General features: G+C 41.6%; 1 protein-coding gene across 9 annotated transcripts in view; it reads right to left on the bottom strand.

Annotated features, from left to right (window-relative positions):
- Positions 1-16,385, bottom strand: part of yaf2 (YY1 associated factor 2) — a 208,066-nt gene that overhangs the window by 57,841 nt on the left and 133,840 nt on the right. The window contains exon 1 of one of the 9 annotated variants that reach the window (XM_041215534.1): positions 12,134-12,225. The exons of the other annotated variants lie outside the window; for them this stretch is intronic. Coding sequence (XP_041071468.1) covers positions 12,134-12,156 — 23 coding nt within the window. The 5' untranslated portion in view covers positions 12,157-12,225. Of the gene's footprint in view, positions 1-12,133; positions 12,226-16,385 lie in introns of those variants that run through there. 9 annotated transcript variants of the gene reach the window in all.

The following is a 16,385-nucleotide window of genomic DNA, read 5'->3' as shown; positions in this document are numbered from 1 at the left end:
TCTTAGTGAGTGGAGACCTCTGAATTCTGGGGTTACATCTTGCAGGATACCCGTATCCAATTGTGGGCACATCCACACATGTAGTCTGAAGTCCATAAAACCTTCTCATTGTATAGGACTAAACTCTAGCATCAATTCAAAAAGACTAGATGCATGCAAATCATGAAGGTGGGTTCTTTCCCTCCTAAATTTCAGCTCTCTACTATGTTGCAGTTTCTGAAATATCAAGCTCCATATTACGATCCCAGATCTCAGTACCACTGTGCTATTACAATGACATACACCTGCTGGGTGGTGCAATATATCTGGGATTTGACCTGTCAATTGTGGAGCTGGGTTCAACTCTGGCCAATACTGAAGAAAATGAAAGTCTCCACTGTTTGCTGACTGAACAGATGGGAACGTAGAAACAGGAGTGGGCCATTCAGTCCCTCAACCTCTGCGCCATTCAAGAAAAACTTGGTTGATCTGAAACTTATCTATATCTTATACTTGAAATGAGTTCTGACACTGTTCAGCCTCCAGTGTCCATAGGCACATTGTGCAGAATTGTCCTTATTTCAGACATATGGCAACATAGGGACAAAAGTAAGCCATTCAACCCTTGGACCTGCTTTATCATTCAATTAGATCATCACTGATTGGCACCTAAAATCTATTTTCCTTCCTTTGCTCCATATCCCTTAATACCCTTATGCAAAAAAATCTATTATTTACAAGATCTGAAAGCTCCAATTGTCCCAGCATTCATAGACTCATAGGGTGAAAGCTCCAGATTTCCACTACCATTTGTCTGAAAAAGTGCTTCCTGATTTCACTCAAATCTAATCTTAAGAACGAAATGTTTGCTTCTTTGTATTTAAAATTATGTGGCTGCATCTGTTGAATTAACATCTGCCTTACAGCTATTGTCCTTAGCTTATAACCTACAAAACTAATGCTGCAGAACTGAAGGCAAACCTATTGATCTGCTCAGGTGCTTAACTGCACAATATTGCTTTAACACAAAGAGAGAGAAAGAGAGAGTGAGAGTTCAATGTGCAATACTAAGACCTTCCAGTCCTTTGCTGCAAACACAGCTAGAATTTCCACTTATTTAGAATGGCCAACAGAGGACTCCAAGTGCAACAGTAGCACAGTCATCAATAGTCACAACTGTTATTAATTTTTAATCCTAAACACCAAGAAGCCCTCATGAAGGTACCAGAAGCTGTGGAAGGACGTGACCAAATCTCAGATTTTACCTAGGCTGTGTACTCAATATTCAGGAACTGTGTGAAGGTGGCCAAAAGACCCACTGGACCAATTTCTCTTGCAACTGGAGAGAAACAGGCTGATTATTATCAGCCTTATGCAGTGTCTTAATTAATGATATCTTGGATGGCACTGAAAAGATGTCTAAATGAACTGTGATGCTCTCCCTTGCAGCTTAAATTTCTGCTCTTATCAAATAGGTATCTGGGGATGTAATCCACCATACTCACCTTAAAGAATGAGCTAACGAGTGATATACGATTATGCGTGCCCCCAAGTACAATATTATCACCAGTGAGGGGATCTCAAAGTAGTGATTTGTTTCATTGTGCAGTTGGGGTCTAGATGGGAGTTTTGGGGATTGTTTCTCCTCCCAAAATATGTTGCTTGAGTCTGTAGTTTCTCAAAACTATCAGTCTTTACTTTGAGCAAATATTTACACATTTGGGCCTTTACGTGAGGGAGGAGCTTCTCCTTCCAGATCTCTCTTTTCTCAGTCTTGTGATCTGACATCGTTATTACATCACCATCATGTATGCTTCTGATGTTAACCTTTTACTCTACATGATTGGAAGGTACAAGTGATAGTTCCGTGTTGATTTATATCTGTTCCTTGGGAGCTTGGTGGTCGCAAGCTTATGCCTGCGCACACTAATTTGTGACCAAACTGAGAACACTTCATTAGACATAGGAACAGAAGTATTGTCCTTTGAGCCTATTCTGCCACTTAATACGATCATGGCTGATCTTTTGCCTCAGCTACACCTTCTTGCACTATCCCAGTATCCCTTAACCCTCTTAGGTATCCAAAATCTATCAATCTCTGTCTTGAATACTGTCAAATGAGCATCGGACAGCTCTCTGGGGTAGAAAATTCCAAAGGTTTATAATCCTGAAAGTGGGAAAAAAGTTCTCATCTCCATCTGGAAAAAAGGGAATGGCCATTTAGGACAATGACCCATGATTCTAGAATCCCCAGCCAGAGGAAACATCCTGCCAGCATCAACCCTATGAAGCCCCTTAAGAATTTTTTATGTTTTAATGAGATCACCTCTCATTCTTTTAAATTCTAGGGAATACAGACCTAGTTTATCAATCTTTCCTCCATCACACAAGTCCCTCATCCAGGAATTAGTCTAGAGAACCTTTGCTGTACTCTCTCCAAGGCAAATATATCCTTTCTTAGATAATGAGACAAAAACTGTACCCAGAACAGTTTTGGTCTCTGCACAATTGCAGTAAGATTTCTTCTCTCTTTTATATACTAATCCCTTTGTAATAAAGGCCAACAGACCATTTGCTTTCCTCACTACTTGCTGTATCTGCATGTCAATTTTCTACTTGTGCACAATGACACCCAGGTCCAACAACAATTTATGTTTACACAAGCTTTTCACGTATTAAAATGTCCCAAGGTGCTTCAAAGGAATGCTATAAGCAAAATAAGACACTGAGCCACTTAAAACAGATGGACAGAAGCTTGGTCAAAGGGGCAGGTTTTAAGGAGCATCTTAAGGGAAGATAGAGAGGTAGAGAAGTAGACCGGCTAAGGGAGGGAATTCCAGACCTTAGGGCCTAGGCAATTGAAGGCACAGCCACAAAAGCTATTGCAATTGAAATCGGGATGTGCATAGGAAAGTGGTTGTTGGAGGTCAATCATTTCAGTTCCAAGACACCACTGCAGGAGTTCCTCAGGTTAGCGTCCTTGACCCATCCTTGCTTCATCAATGACCTTCCTTCTATCCTAAGGTCAGAAGTGGGGATGTTCGCTGGTGATTGCACAATGTTCAGGGCCATTCACGACTCCTCAGATACTGAAGGAGTCCATGTCCAAATGCAGCAAGCCTGGACAATATCCAGACTTGGGCTGACAGCTGGTAAGTAACATTCATGCCACACAAGTGCCAGACAATGACCATCTCCAACAAGAGAGAATCTAACCATCACCCCTTGACATTCAATGACATTACCATTGCTGAATCCCTTGCTATCAACATCGAGGGGGTTACCATTGACCAGAAACTGAACTGGACTAGCCATATAAATACTGTGGCTACAAGAGCAGGTCACAGGCTAGGAATCCTGCAGCAAGTAATTCACCTCCTGACTCCCCAAAGCCTATCCATCATCTACAAAGCACAAGTCAGGAGTGTGATGGAATCCTCTCCACTTGCCTGGATGAGTGCAGCTCCAACAACACTCAAGAAGCTTGATACTATCCAGGACAAAGCAGCCCGCTTGATTGGCACCCCATCCACAAACATCCACTCCCTCCACTGGCGCACAGTGGCAGCAGCGTGTACCATCTACAAGATCTACTGCAGAAACTCACCAAGCCTCCTTTGACAGCACCTTTCAAGTCCATGACCACTACCATCTAGAAGGATGAGGGCAGCAGACACATGAGAACACCACCACCTGGAAGTTCCCTCCAAGCCATTCACCATCCTGGCTTGGAAATATATTGCCATTCCTTCACTGTCGCTGGGTAAAAATCCTGGAACTCGCTAATGGTTGTAACTACATCACATGGGCTGCAGCAGATCAAGGAGGCAGCTCACCACCACCTTCTCAAGGGCAATAAATGCTGGCCCAACCAGTGACGCTCACATCCCATAAACAAATAAAAAAGGCCAGAATTTGATGAGCACAGATATCTTGGAGGTTTATGGGACTGAAGTGGTTTACAGAGAAAGGGAGGGGCATGCCATGAAGGGGTTTGAAAACCAGGATGAGAATTTTAAAATTAAGGCATTGCTTGACCAGGAGTTAAAGTACGTCACCGCGTACAGGGGTGATGGGTGAATGGGACTTGATGTGACTAAAGACGGGCAGCAGAGGTTTGGATTACCCGAAGTTTATGCGGGGTGGAATTTGAGATGCCAACCAGGAGTGTTTAGAACAGTCAAGTCTAGAGGTAATGAAGGCATGAATGAAGGTTACTCTGAATATCAACATGTCCTAGTTTCTCACCATTTAAAAAATATACTGCTTTACTATTTTCCTTCCAAATCATATAGCTTCACACTTCCTTACATTATCTTCCATCTGCCACATTCTTGCCCACTCACTTGTCTAAATCATATTGCCACCTCTTAAAAATCATCTTGCTGCTTTCGTATTCCTAGTAAATGTGGATATGTTACTGTCATCTAAGTAATTGATTTAGATTGTAAATAGCTGAGGCCTAATCATTCTTCCCTATAGTATTCCAATAGTTCTAGCCTGTCAACCCAAAAATTACTTGTTTATTCCTATTGTTTTCTGTCCAACAAACAATCCATACTAAGATTACTTCCAATCCTAGGAGCCCTAATTTTGTGCAATAACCTATTGTGTGGCACCTTATTGAATGCTTTTTGAAATTCCAAATACACTACATCCAATTGTTTTCAGCTTAGCTGCACTGTTAAGTTACAACCTCAGAAAACTCTTAGCAGATTTGTCAATACAATTTCCCTTTCATAAATCTGTAATTAATTATATTATGATTTTGTAAGCGCTGTTAATACATCCCGAATAATTGATTATATTATTTTCCCTACTACTGATGTCAGGCTAATTGACCTTTTATTCACTGTTTTCTCTCTCCCTTCTCTCTTAAATACTGGCATATATTTGCCACCTTTCAATCCATTGGAATAGTTTTATTCTGGAATAGGGTATTCTGGAAGATCAAAACCAACACATCCACCAGCCCTATGACTACCTCTTTAAAACCTAGGATGCAGGCCCAGTTTCAGGGGATTTGTCGGCCATAGATCCCATTGATTTCTCAGAACTATTTCTTTACCAATAATATCATCCCCAAGTTCATTTTCACTAGACTATCTATTCCCCACTGCCTCCAGAATATTTTGTCTTCTGTTTCTGCCTATAATTGACCCACATTTACCTTGGCTAATATTTTCCTTCTTACATACATATGGAAGCTTTTATAATCTATTTTTATGTTTCTTGCTCATTTATCCTCATATCCTATTTTCGCTTTTATTTCTTGATCATCCTTCGTCGAATTCTAAATTCCTCCCTATTCTCAGGCTTACTGCTCTTTTTGGCAACATTTATAAATAAGCCTCTTCCTTTAATCCAACACTACCAATAACTTCTTTTGTTAACCATTATAGGACCACTTTTCCCATTGGGTTTTTATTCTTTAAGGGAATGTATATTTGGTGCTAATTATGAAGTCATTATTTAAATGTGTGCCTTTGCTCAACCATCATATCTTTTAATCTAGTTTCCCAATCTACTCTCGCCAACTCACACCTCATACCTACACAGTTTCCTTTGTTCAGATTTAAGACTTGAGTTTTGGGATTAACTAAATCACACTCAGATTCAATATAAAATTCTATTATATTATGATTATTCCCGAGAGTCTCCTTTACTGCAAGGTTATTAATTAATTACCCCTTTCTTATTTCAGATCTAAAATAGATTGCTCTTCAGCTAGTTCACTGACATACTGGTTTAGAAGGTCTGAGAAGAGATGATGCACAACTTTGGTTTTCCTACTTGACGTTAGGTAGGTGGGTGGGGGGGGTGGGTGTGTGTGTGTGTGTGTGTGTGTGTGTGTGTGTGTATGTGTAAAAGACACATGCAAGCAGTTGTATTTCATGGTTCAGAGCTAGGCATGCAATAGAAAGGACTTCCTTCAACCAATCTGAGTGATCCAAGACAAGGATCAAGGTGAGATGGATTTGTAGCAAAAAGTGGAGATGGCAGCAGGAGGAAGAAGTCTGTGCTCTAATGACTAAGTAATTCTGAGAGATGGTCAGCAGAGTGTGCATGTCTCTGACAAAGCATCTCATGCAGCTGGTTACAGTATGACTGACTTGCGGCAGTGGCCTTGAACCACTGATGTGAAGACACAGTTAATGTTACAATTGATCCTGCAATTGATTCTACCACGCTGAAGGCTGATATCCATCATATAGCTCATAAGAAACTCCTGAGACTTGGGGAATAGTTGCTTAATTCTGTTATCTTGAGGCTGGATACAAGAACACATGCTCATACATACATGAGTGCTATCTGGTACATTGGAACCAGAGAAGGCCCCACAAGTCTGTTCTGCCATTCCATCAGATGACAGCTGATCTCAACCTCAAATCAATTTCCTAGCCTTTGCTCTATTTTTTGATACCATTATCCAACAAAAATCTATTTACCTCAGTCTTGGAAAATTTCAATTGGCTCAGCATCCACAGCTTTTTGGAGGAAGAGAGTTCAGATTTCCATTACCCTTTGGATCAAAAATACTTCATAATTTCACTCGCAACTGGCCTACTTTTAAAATGATTGCCCTTTTTCTGGATTCCCTTGTCATAGTTTTGCTGTATCTACTGTACTGAATGCTTTTGTCATTTTGATCACATGGATCATATGAACCCTCAACTTTCTGAACTCATGAAAATACAAATCAACTGTTGCTCATAATTAATCCTTTGACCTCAGTATCATTCTGGTGAATTTGTATTATACTCACTTCAATGTCAATATATTCTTCCTGAAGCTCAAGACCAAATGCAATAGTTCAGCTGAGATTTGAGCAAGTCTCGGTACAACTTGGTGTCAACTCCTCATTTTTGTATTCCAATGCTTTTGAGATTAAAAAAAAGCCCATTAGCCTTTTTGATTGTTTATTGTGCTCTAACTTTTGTGATTTGTGTACATACCTTTTGCTCCTCTAAGTGTCTCATGAAGAAACCATTGTGATGAGTCTTCCTCAGGTCCAAAGTGGATAACCTTATACATTTATTGCCATCTGTTATAGTTCTTCCAACTCTCTTAATCTTTTATAATTGAAATGTCCTGCTCTCATCTACAGAATTTACTGTGCCTTCTAACTTAGCATCATCTGCTAACTTAGATATACAACTCTCTATTCCTCATCCAAGTCTTTATTAAACATGTTGAAAAGCTGAGGTCCCAGTTCCTGGGAGCAGGATTGCCACATCCCGACAATCAGAAAACGTTGTCTTTATCCTTAATGTGTCTTCTACCTCCCAACTAATTAGCAAGCCACATCACAAGGTTACCATCAATTCAACGTGTTCTCATTTGTTATGTTCAATTGTGAGTGCCTGATGACTGCTTTATCTCTGGGGCACAAAACAAAATTATTTTTCCTAATAATCTTATGCGGAACCTGATCAAATACCTTCTGGAAGTCCACCTAGACAACGGCCATAGACACTTTCTTTCAACCATGTCAGTAATTTTCTTACATTATAACAGTGACTACACTTCAGAAGTATTTAATTGGCTGGAAAGCACTTTGAAATGCCTGTTACAGGTGGGGAAAGAGATGGTGGGATTACTTTTTTCCCTGTCTTCTCACCTCTCAGTTGTCCGCAACAAAACGTGTTTAACAGGGAATTTTTTTTAACCTTTTGAGTATTGTGATTCTCAGTAATAAGCACGAAACAGGTTTTTGGATAAATTTAAATCAGAAGAAAAAATATTCACTCATGCAACACCTGAAATGTAAATGCAATGAAACGTACTCATTCCCTCATGAACACAGACACACACAACATGGAATCTAGAGAAAAGCCTGTGTTTAGGCTCATAGCAGACATACAAGAAGTAAATCACATGTTCAAATTTCAGTCCTTTAAGATGCACACGTTGCAGGTCTGGATTAGTTCTCGGTCATGGTTCTTTGGATGGACAGAAGTTGGAAGCCTCTGTTTCCAGATGATTTGTGGTCAAGTTTCTGTAGTGACAAATCTTTGTAAGCGAAGACAAGTTAACAAGAAAGCATCTCTCTCTCTCTCTCCCACTGCCTGGGTTGACTGGTTGTTCAGGCAGGGATCTATTGTTCTTGCTGGAGGAATGGTCCCTCTTGTGTCCTGTTGGCTCTCACTGTCTTTTCTCTCACTGGTTCTTTAAGTAACACAACTTGTTATCTGAAGTACGTTTTGATCAATACTTCTATTGTCCACACAAATGATTTGAAGTTGGAAGCAAGTACTACAATGGAAAATGAATGGTGGCTGTTCACACCTGCCTATGGTAAACTGGTTTCTCTGCAGCTCTCTTTAAGCATCTGGCTCGGAGACATCGAGTCTCAGATCTATTGAATATGAGTTTCTGTTCATAGCCAGACAATGGAGTTATACATTCCACAAGTGGCTTCACATTTTGAATATCTTTTCAAGAGAGAGTCTTCCGCTCACGGACATTTATATTTTAATGACCGTCAAGAAGCACGTTCACACAGGTTAAGCCTTTGAGCAGGAATCACAAAGTCACCTGACCTTTGGGGCCATCTTTGATGAGCTCACTTTTTAAAGTAAATTTTCAAAGAGTCCACATTGGATAGTCTGTATCTTGAAAGTTAGGAATACGATGTATTTACTGGGCATTACATGTCTTGTGATTATGAAAGGTGCTACATGAATGTAAATCTTTTCTTTCTCAAAAACTTAACTTGATTAGTCAGCAGTGACCTGCCTTTCACAAATTCATGCTGACTGATCAACTGAGTCACTCTGCCTGATGATAAATTCCAGTAACTTCTCTGCAATACTTGGGTTGCAGAGAAGCAAATAGATGCTGCAGAAACTTCACCTAAAACTGCAAGTATCACTGATCGAGCATGCTGTGATTAGAAAGATAATGACATGATTAGCGATGACTCACCTGGGGTAGAGAATGGAGAAAGTAAGCCAGACCTATATGGGATTGAGGTCCTCCATGATAGTTCTGAACATCCATACCAGGCCTTCAAGTTCACTCTCACTGATAGATTCAATAATACGGTGCCTGAGCTAGACAGTCTGCAATATTCTAGGACACTACTGATGATTGACCAGTCATTCTAATTGATTAATAGAACCTGGAAGGACAGATCTTTGAATAAGATATGGGAATCAACCCAGTTTATTGCAAATAATCCTGCAGATGTGTCGGCCTTAACTCAGTGGTTGCACTATCACCTCTGAGTCAGAGGGAAGTAGGAGCAAGAACTGCTATAAAGGGAATAAAAATAATTCTGGGGGCCTTTCTGATGATCCAACTTTTAGCCTTCCATTGCTAAACAATGATTCATGATGGGGCTGGGTGGGGGCAGTTCCACAAGTGAGGTGCTAGCTACGACTTGGTGGTAGCTCTCTTACTACTGAGTAAAAAGGTTCAAGGCCCCCTTAAGAGACTTGCACATAAAATCTCGACTGACACTTTAATGCAGTACTGAGGGAGTGCTGCACTGTCTTTTGGATGTGATATTAAACTGAAGTCCCATCTGCCCCCTCAGGAGGATGTAACACATTACACAACAGTATTTGAAGACCAGGGCAATTCTCTTGATCCCCTGGTAAACACTGATTCCTTTACCAACATCTAAATATCCCAGATAATCTACTCATTTATTTCATTGCTGTCTTTGGGATCTTGCTGTGCACAAATTGGCTGCTGTTTCCAACATTACAAGTGACTACACTTCAAAAGTGCTTCATTGGTTGTAAATAACTTGGTTTGGAGGTCATTAAGCATTCTGATGATTGAATGTGCATCAAACAACCAACTTGCATAAAAACATCAACTTTAATTATATTTTCTTGTGAAGGAAAATGTGTAAGATTGAGTTCAATCAGAAAATCTTGGTAATTAAAATGTAAATGTTAGCTGATTGCTAGTTTTCTTATTCCAGCCTGAAAACACCGATAGCTGCTGGGGTATTGTTAAACAGATCTAAGAGAATGTGTATTGTGGCCAACTGCATTCCTGTACCTCAACCAGTGCCATCAAACCAGGGTTGATTGGAGGAACTAGAAAGTTGTTTGACTACGGATGACATCACAACAAAGTTCATGATTGTCCTTTTCTGAATACTCTCATTTTCTAGAAGGGGTCAGGAGATAGTGATCCTATCAAGGGAAGACAGGAGAGAAGCCCTGGGTAATTATTGCCAAATCAAAAGTCATTGAGTTCAATCCCCACTGTCACACGAGCTAGGATCAGCTAGTTCAGTGCAGAGTAGGAAACAAATGTAAGATGTGATTTGTTTGCCTTCACACTTCACCCTCCCCAATTGGCAATGAATCTTATGATGTAACTTTTATGAGTGTTCCTAAAATATGTATTTTAAATAAATTTTTAAAAGAACAAATGAGTTCTGCTTTGCATTTTTAAAATTTGAATCAATTGAAGGAAATGAACCAGTCAGCCACTGTAGCAAAGGGAATACTGCCTTAATCCAGTAAATGCAGCAAAATAACACTCTTCCTCTCAAATTTTTTAAAATAATTTTTGTATTATACTCATCTTTGATTTACAGCCACCAAGTACAGCTGTGGTAAAATGTACTGCAGACTCCCTCAAACTGCAAAAGATGACAAGAATTCCATGCTTTTAACAAGCTAAGAATGAACATTACACACTGTAAATTACAAATAATTTGAATCTACAGTGACCATCTTAATTTGGGTGGGGGGTGAGGGGCGGTGGGTATGGGGAAATAATTCAATTGTAAAAAGTCTTGTATTTGTCAGCAGGTCTGTTGAGATCTGTCAGTTGCATGAATCACTCAGGAGAAAACTCCCCCGGGGAAGGTGGCTGTGGCAAATTCCAATTAAAATGTATTGTGTCGGGGAGATGCTGCTCCGAGCACAGCATATGTAATGGCTTCCAATGAAACTGTGATTTGTGAGCAGGATTTTTAAATCTGCATCATCCCCTTCATAATGACCCACTTGTCAAAAGAAGCCCTTGTTTAGAAACCAAATGGAGCAGCAAGGCCAATTTACAATGGGCAAGTTTTGTTATACATGTGCAGCACAACTGAAACAAGGACAAAGATTTGGATAGGCAAAGAGGCACGGAAATTTCTAATATCTGTAACCATCTATGGGAAAGGAGTGCCATGGCTATTATAATGTGTCTGCCTGCTAGCATGTGTGAAAACGGCTCCTCATGTTTTTGAAAATTAAAAATCTCAACAGACAGGGTAGTAAAACTGAGGGTGAGTGCTTTTCATTCTTAAAAAGGGAACGTTTGCAAAGTTTAATTGCAAATATATCTAGATTATGACTCTTGCACACACTGAGATGCGGTCGAAATTTTATGGTCAGGTTTAGGTCATCATCAGAATTTGCATCTCTCTGGGAAACTGAAGACTTTCTGTTGAGACAACTCATGCTTCCTTTGAGCACTTATCATAGAATGGTTACAGCATAGGAGGCAGCCACTGGGTCCATTGAGTCCGTGCCAATTGTTTGCAACTCTGCTAGTCCTACTCCCTACCCTTTTCCCATAGCCTTGAAATGTTTCTCTCTTCAGGTGCTTATCCAATTCACTTGTGATAGTCAAAATTGAATCTGCCTCTGTCACACTCTCATCCCAGGTTCTAACCATTCACTGCTTAAAAGATTTCTTCATCATGTCACCATGTTCTTTCACCAATCACCTAAAACTTGTGCTCTCTATTTCGCAACCCATCCAGCAAGCGCGACAGTTTCTCCTTATCTAATCTGTCTAGGCCCATCAATTTTGAATGCCTCTGTAAAATCTCCTCTCAACATTCGTCTTCTCTAACAATCCCAGCTTCTCCAATCTAATTGAAGTCCCTCATCCATGGAATCATTCTTGCATCTTTACTGCACCCTCTCTAAACACATCCTTCCCAAAGTCAACTTCCCAGAATTGGACATAATACTCCCCAGTTGAGGCAGAATGAGATTCACCATAACATTCATACATTTTTTACTTTTTGCCTCTATTAATGAAGCTCGGGATCCTACATGCCTTTTTAACTACTGTCTCAAACTGCCCTACCACCTTAAACTATTTGCGCACAGACTCCCCAGGTCTCTCTGCTCCCACTCCCCCTGTAGAATTGTATTGTTCATTTTATATTGCTTATTCTTACCAAAACTTATTACTTCTCTGCATCGCGGTGAAGGAGTCAGCATCGCACTGAAGTAGTCTGGGAAGAGTGTCCTGCAGTCAGCATCGCGGTGAAGCAGTCTAGGAAGAGTGTCCTGCAGTCAGCATCGCGGTGAAGCAGTCTGGGAAGAGTGTCCTGCAGTCAGTTCTTGTTGAAAATAACAAGAGTGACATCACAAGACAGCGTGAGAGAGCGGCGGACAGATCAGAACCAGCGCGAGAGCGAGGAAGTTTCAAAAAGTGATGTCAGCACAAAGGTGAGAGCCGATTGGTGAATAGTGGGTAAGTGTTTTTTCCAGTTTAAAATAGATTAAGCTAAGGAATGGTAAGAATTCTAGTTTTTATTTAAAGTATATCAGTAACTTAACTCAGCTTTTCTTACTCTATTTAACTTAAAGTTAGGGGTTTTCTTTCAACCAGAGGCATGGCAGGACAGCTCAGTCCCATGTAATGTATAGCCTGCAACATGTGGGAAGTCCTAGACGCTCCTTGCGCTGGTGACCAATCATGTGTGCAGGAAGTACCACCAGCTGCGGCTACTTGAGCTCCGTGTTTTGGCACTGAGGTGCATCTGGGAGGCTGAGTGTTTCGTGGATAGCACGTTTTTAGACGTGGTCACTGCACAGCTTACGGAAGTGCAGACAGAGAGGGAATGGGTGACCATCAGTCAGAAGAAAGGTGTCAGGTAGATAGTTAGTAAATCCCCAGGGTGCATCTTGCTCGAGAACCGTTTTTGTGTGTTGGAAAACGGAGAGTGACGGTTCCTCTGGTGAGTGCAGCTATGCACATGGCACTGTGAGTGGCTCAGCTGCACGGGGGGGGGGTGGAGAGAGGAAAAAGAGGGGAAGAGCAACAGTGATAGGGGGCTCGATAGTAAGGCATTTCTGCGGCTGTAGACATGACTCCAGGATGGTATGTTGCCTCCCTGGTGCCAGGGTCAAGGATGTCACTGAACAGCTGCAGGGCATTCTAAAAGGGGAGGGCAAACAGACAGAGTCGTGGTAAATATTGTTACCAACAACATAGGTAGAAAAAGGGATGAGGCCCTGCAAGCAGAATTTAGGGAGCTAGGAAGCAGATTAAAAAACAGGATGTCAAAGATAATAATCTCTGGATTACTTACTTTGCCACACGCTAGTGAGTATAGAAATAGGACGTTAGTCCAGATGAATGCGTGGCTGGAGGGAGGGCTTTAGATTTCTGGGACATTGGGACTGTTTCTGGGGGTGGTGGGACCTGTACAAGGCGGACAGGTTGCACCTGAACCGGAAAGGGACCAACAACCTTGCAGGGACATTTGCTAGTGCTGTTGGGGAGGATTTAAACTAACTTGGCAGGGGTATGGGATCCTGAGAGGAGGTTCAGCAGAGGGAGATGCACAGCCAAAATTAGAAGAGAGAGCAAGTGAGTCTGGAAGGCATAGAAATTATAGGCCAGTTAAGGCACAAGGGAGTTTGGCAAGGTTGGATGGTATTTATTTGAATGCAAATAAGGCATGACGAATAAGGCAGATGAGTTGAGGGCACAAATTAACACATGGAAGTATGATGCCACTGCTGTCACAGAGACATGGTTGAGAGAGGGGTAGGATTGGCAGCTCAATATTCCAAGATATAGGGTCTTCAGGTGAGACAGAGGAGGAGGAAAAAGAGGGGCTATCGCAATATTGATCAAGGAATCAATTACAGCAGTAAGTAGGGATGACTTCTTAGAAGGCTCCTCAATGAAGCCTTATGGGCAGAACTGAAAAACAAAAAAGGAGTAATCACATTGCTGGGAGTGTACTACAGGCCCTCAAACAGTCAGAGAGAAATAAAAGAGCAGATATGTAGGCAAATTTCAGAGGAGCGTAAAAATAATAGGGTAGTAATAGTGGGGGATTTCAACTTCCCCAGCATTAACTGGGTTAGTCATAGAGTGGTAGGGAGCGGAATTCTTAAAATGCATCCAGGAGAGCATTTTAAGCCAGGATGTAAAAGGTCCTACAAGAGAGGGGGCGGTCTGGACTTAATTTTAGGGAATGAAGCCGGACAAGTGGTAGAGGTATCAGTGGGAGAAAATTTTGCAAGTAGTGATCATAACTCCATTAGGTTCAAGGTTGTTATGGAAAAGGACAAGGATGGGGTCAGAAATCAGAGTTCTAACTTGGGGAAGGCCGATTTTAATGAGATCAGATATGATTTGGCCAGAGTGGATTGGGAGCAGCGACTTTCAGGTAAATCTGAAAGTGGGACTCATTCGAGAAGAAAATAGGGAGAGTACAGCGTCAACATTTTCCAGTAAAGATAAAGGGTGGGACCAACAAATCCAGGGAACTCTGGATGTCGAGGGATATACAGGATTAGATAAAGAGAAAAAGGGAGGCTTATGGCAAATTCCAACGGCTCAAAACAGCGGAAGCCCTAGAGGGGTATAGAATTTTAAGGGGGAACTTAAAAAAGAAATGAGGAGAGCAAAAAGGGGGCATGAAAAAACATTGGAAGGTTAAATAAAGGAAAATCCAAAGTTATTTTACAAGTACATTAAGAATAAGAGGATAACAAGGGAAAGAGTAGGGCCCATTAAGGACCTTAGTGGTAATTTGTGTGTGAAGCCGGAAGAAGTATGTAGGGTTCTAAATGAATACTTTGTGTTGGTGTTCACAAGTGAGAGGGACGATGTGGGTATGGAAATCAAGCAGAAGGACTGTGATATAATTAAAGAAGTTAGGACAGAAAGGGAGGAGGTTCTAAGTGGTCTGGCAAGCTTAAAAGTAAATAAATCTGCAGGCTTGGATGAAATGTATCCCAGGCTGTTGAGTGAGGCAAGGGAGGAGAAAGCAGGGGCACTGCCAATAATTTTCAATACCTTTCTGGCCACATGAGATGTGCCAGAGGACTGGAGGACAACCAATGTGGTACCATTATTCAAGCAGGGAGAAAGGGATAAACCAGGGAACTACAGGCCAGTCAGTCTAACCTCAGTGGTGGGGAAGCTATTCTGAGGGACAGAATTAATCTACACTTGGAGAGGCAGGGATTATTCAGGACAGTCAGCATGGTTTTCTTAAGGGGAAGTCATGTCTGACCAATTTGATTGAATTTTTCGAAGAGGTGACCAGGTGTGTAGATGAGCGCAATGCATTGATGTAGTCTACTTGGACTTCAGCAAGGCTTTTGATAAGGTTCCGCATGGGAGACTGATAACGAAGGTAAAAGCCCATGGGATCCAAGGCAATTTGGCAAATTGGATCCAGAATTGGCTGAGTGGAAGGAGGCAGAGGGTGATGGTCGAGGGGTATTTTTGTGACTGGACGCCTGTGTCCGGTGGGATTCCACAGAGATCAGTGTTGGGGTCCCTTTGCTGTGTGTGCTATATATAAATGATTTATATCTGAATGTAGGAGGGTTGATCAGTAAGTTTGTGGATGATGCGAAAATTGGTAGGGTGGTAAATAGTGAGGAGGATAGCCTTAGATTACAGGAGGATATAGACGGGCTGGTCAGATGGGCTGATCAGCGGCAAATGGAATTTAATCTGGATAAGTGTGTGGTGATGCGCTGGGGCAGGACAAACAAGGCACGGGAATACACGATGAATTGTAGGGCCCTGGGAAGTACCGGGGATCAGAGGGACCTTGGTGTGCATGTCTACCAGTTCCTTAAGGTAGCTGGACAGGTAGATAAGGTGGTTAAGAAGGCATATGGGATACTTGCCTTTATTAGCCGAGGCATAGAGTATAAGAGCAAGGAAGTTATGCTGGAACTGTATAAAACGCTGGTTAGGCCACAGCTAGAGTATTGAGTGTAGTTCTGGAAACCACATTATAGGAAGGATGTGATTGCACTAGAGAGAGTGCACAGGAGATTTACCAGGATGTTGCCTGGGCTGGGGGGTTTTAGTTATGAGGAGAGATTGGATAGACTGGGGTTATTTTCCCTGGAGCAGAGGAGCTTGAGGGGGGACATGATTGAGATGTATAAAATTATGAAGGGCATAGATAGGGTAGACAGGAAGGAACTTTTCCCCTTGGAGGAGGGATCAATAACCAGGAGGCATAGATTTAAGGTAAGGGGCAGGAGGTTTAGAGGGGATGTGAGGAAGAATTTTTTCACCCAGAGGGTGGTGGGAATCTGGAACTCACTGCCTGAAAGGGTGGTAGAGGCAGAAACGGTCATAACATTTAAGTAGTATTTGGATGTGCACTTGCGATGCCGCGGCATACAAGGCTATGGGCCTAGTGCTGGAAAATGGGA

This window comes from Carcharodon carcharias, chromosome 21 (genome assembly GCF_017639515.1).
Source record: "Carcharodon carcharias isolate sCarCar2 chromosome 21, sCarCar2.pri, whole genome shotgun sequence".
In the NCBI taxonomy this organism is placed as follows: Eukaryota; Metazoa; Chordata; class Chondrichthyes; order Lamniformes; family Lamnidae; genus Carcharodon; species Carcharodon carcharias.
This window is presented reverse-complemented; position numbering and strand designations above follow the sequence as displayed.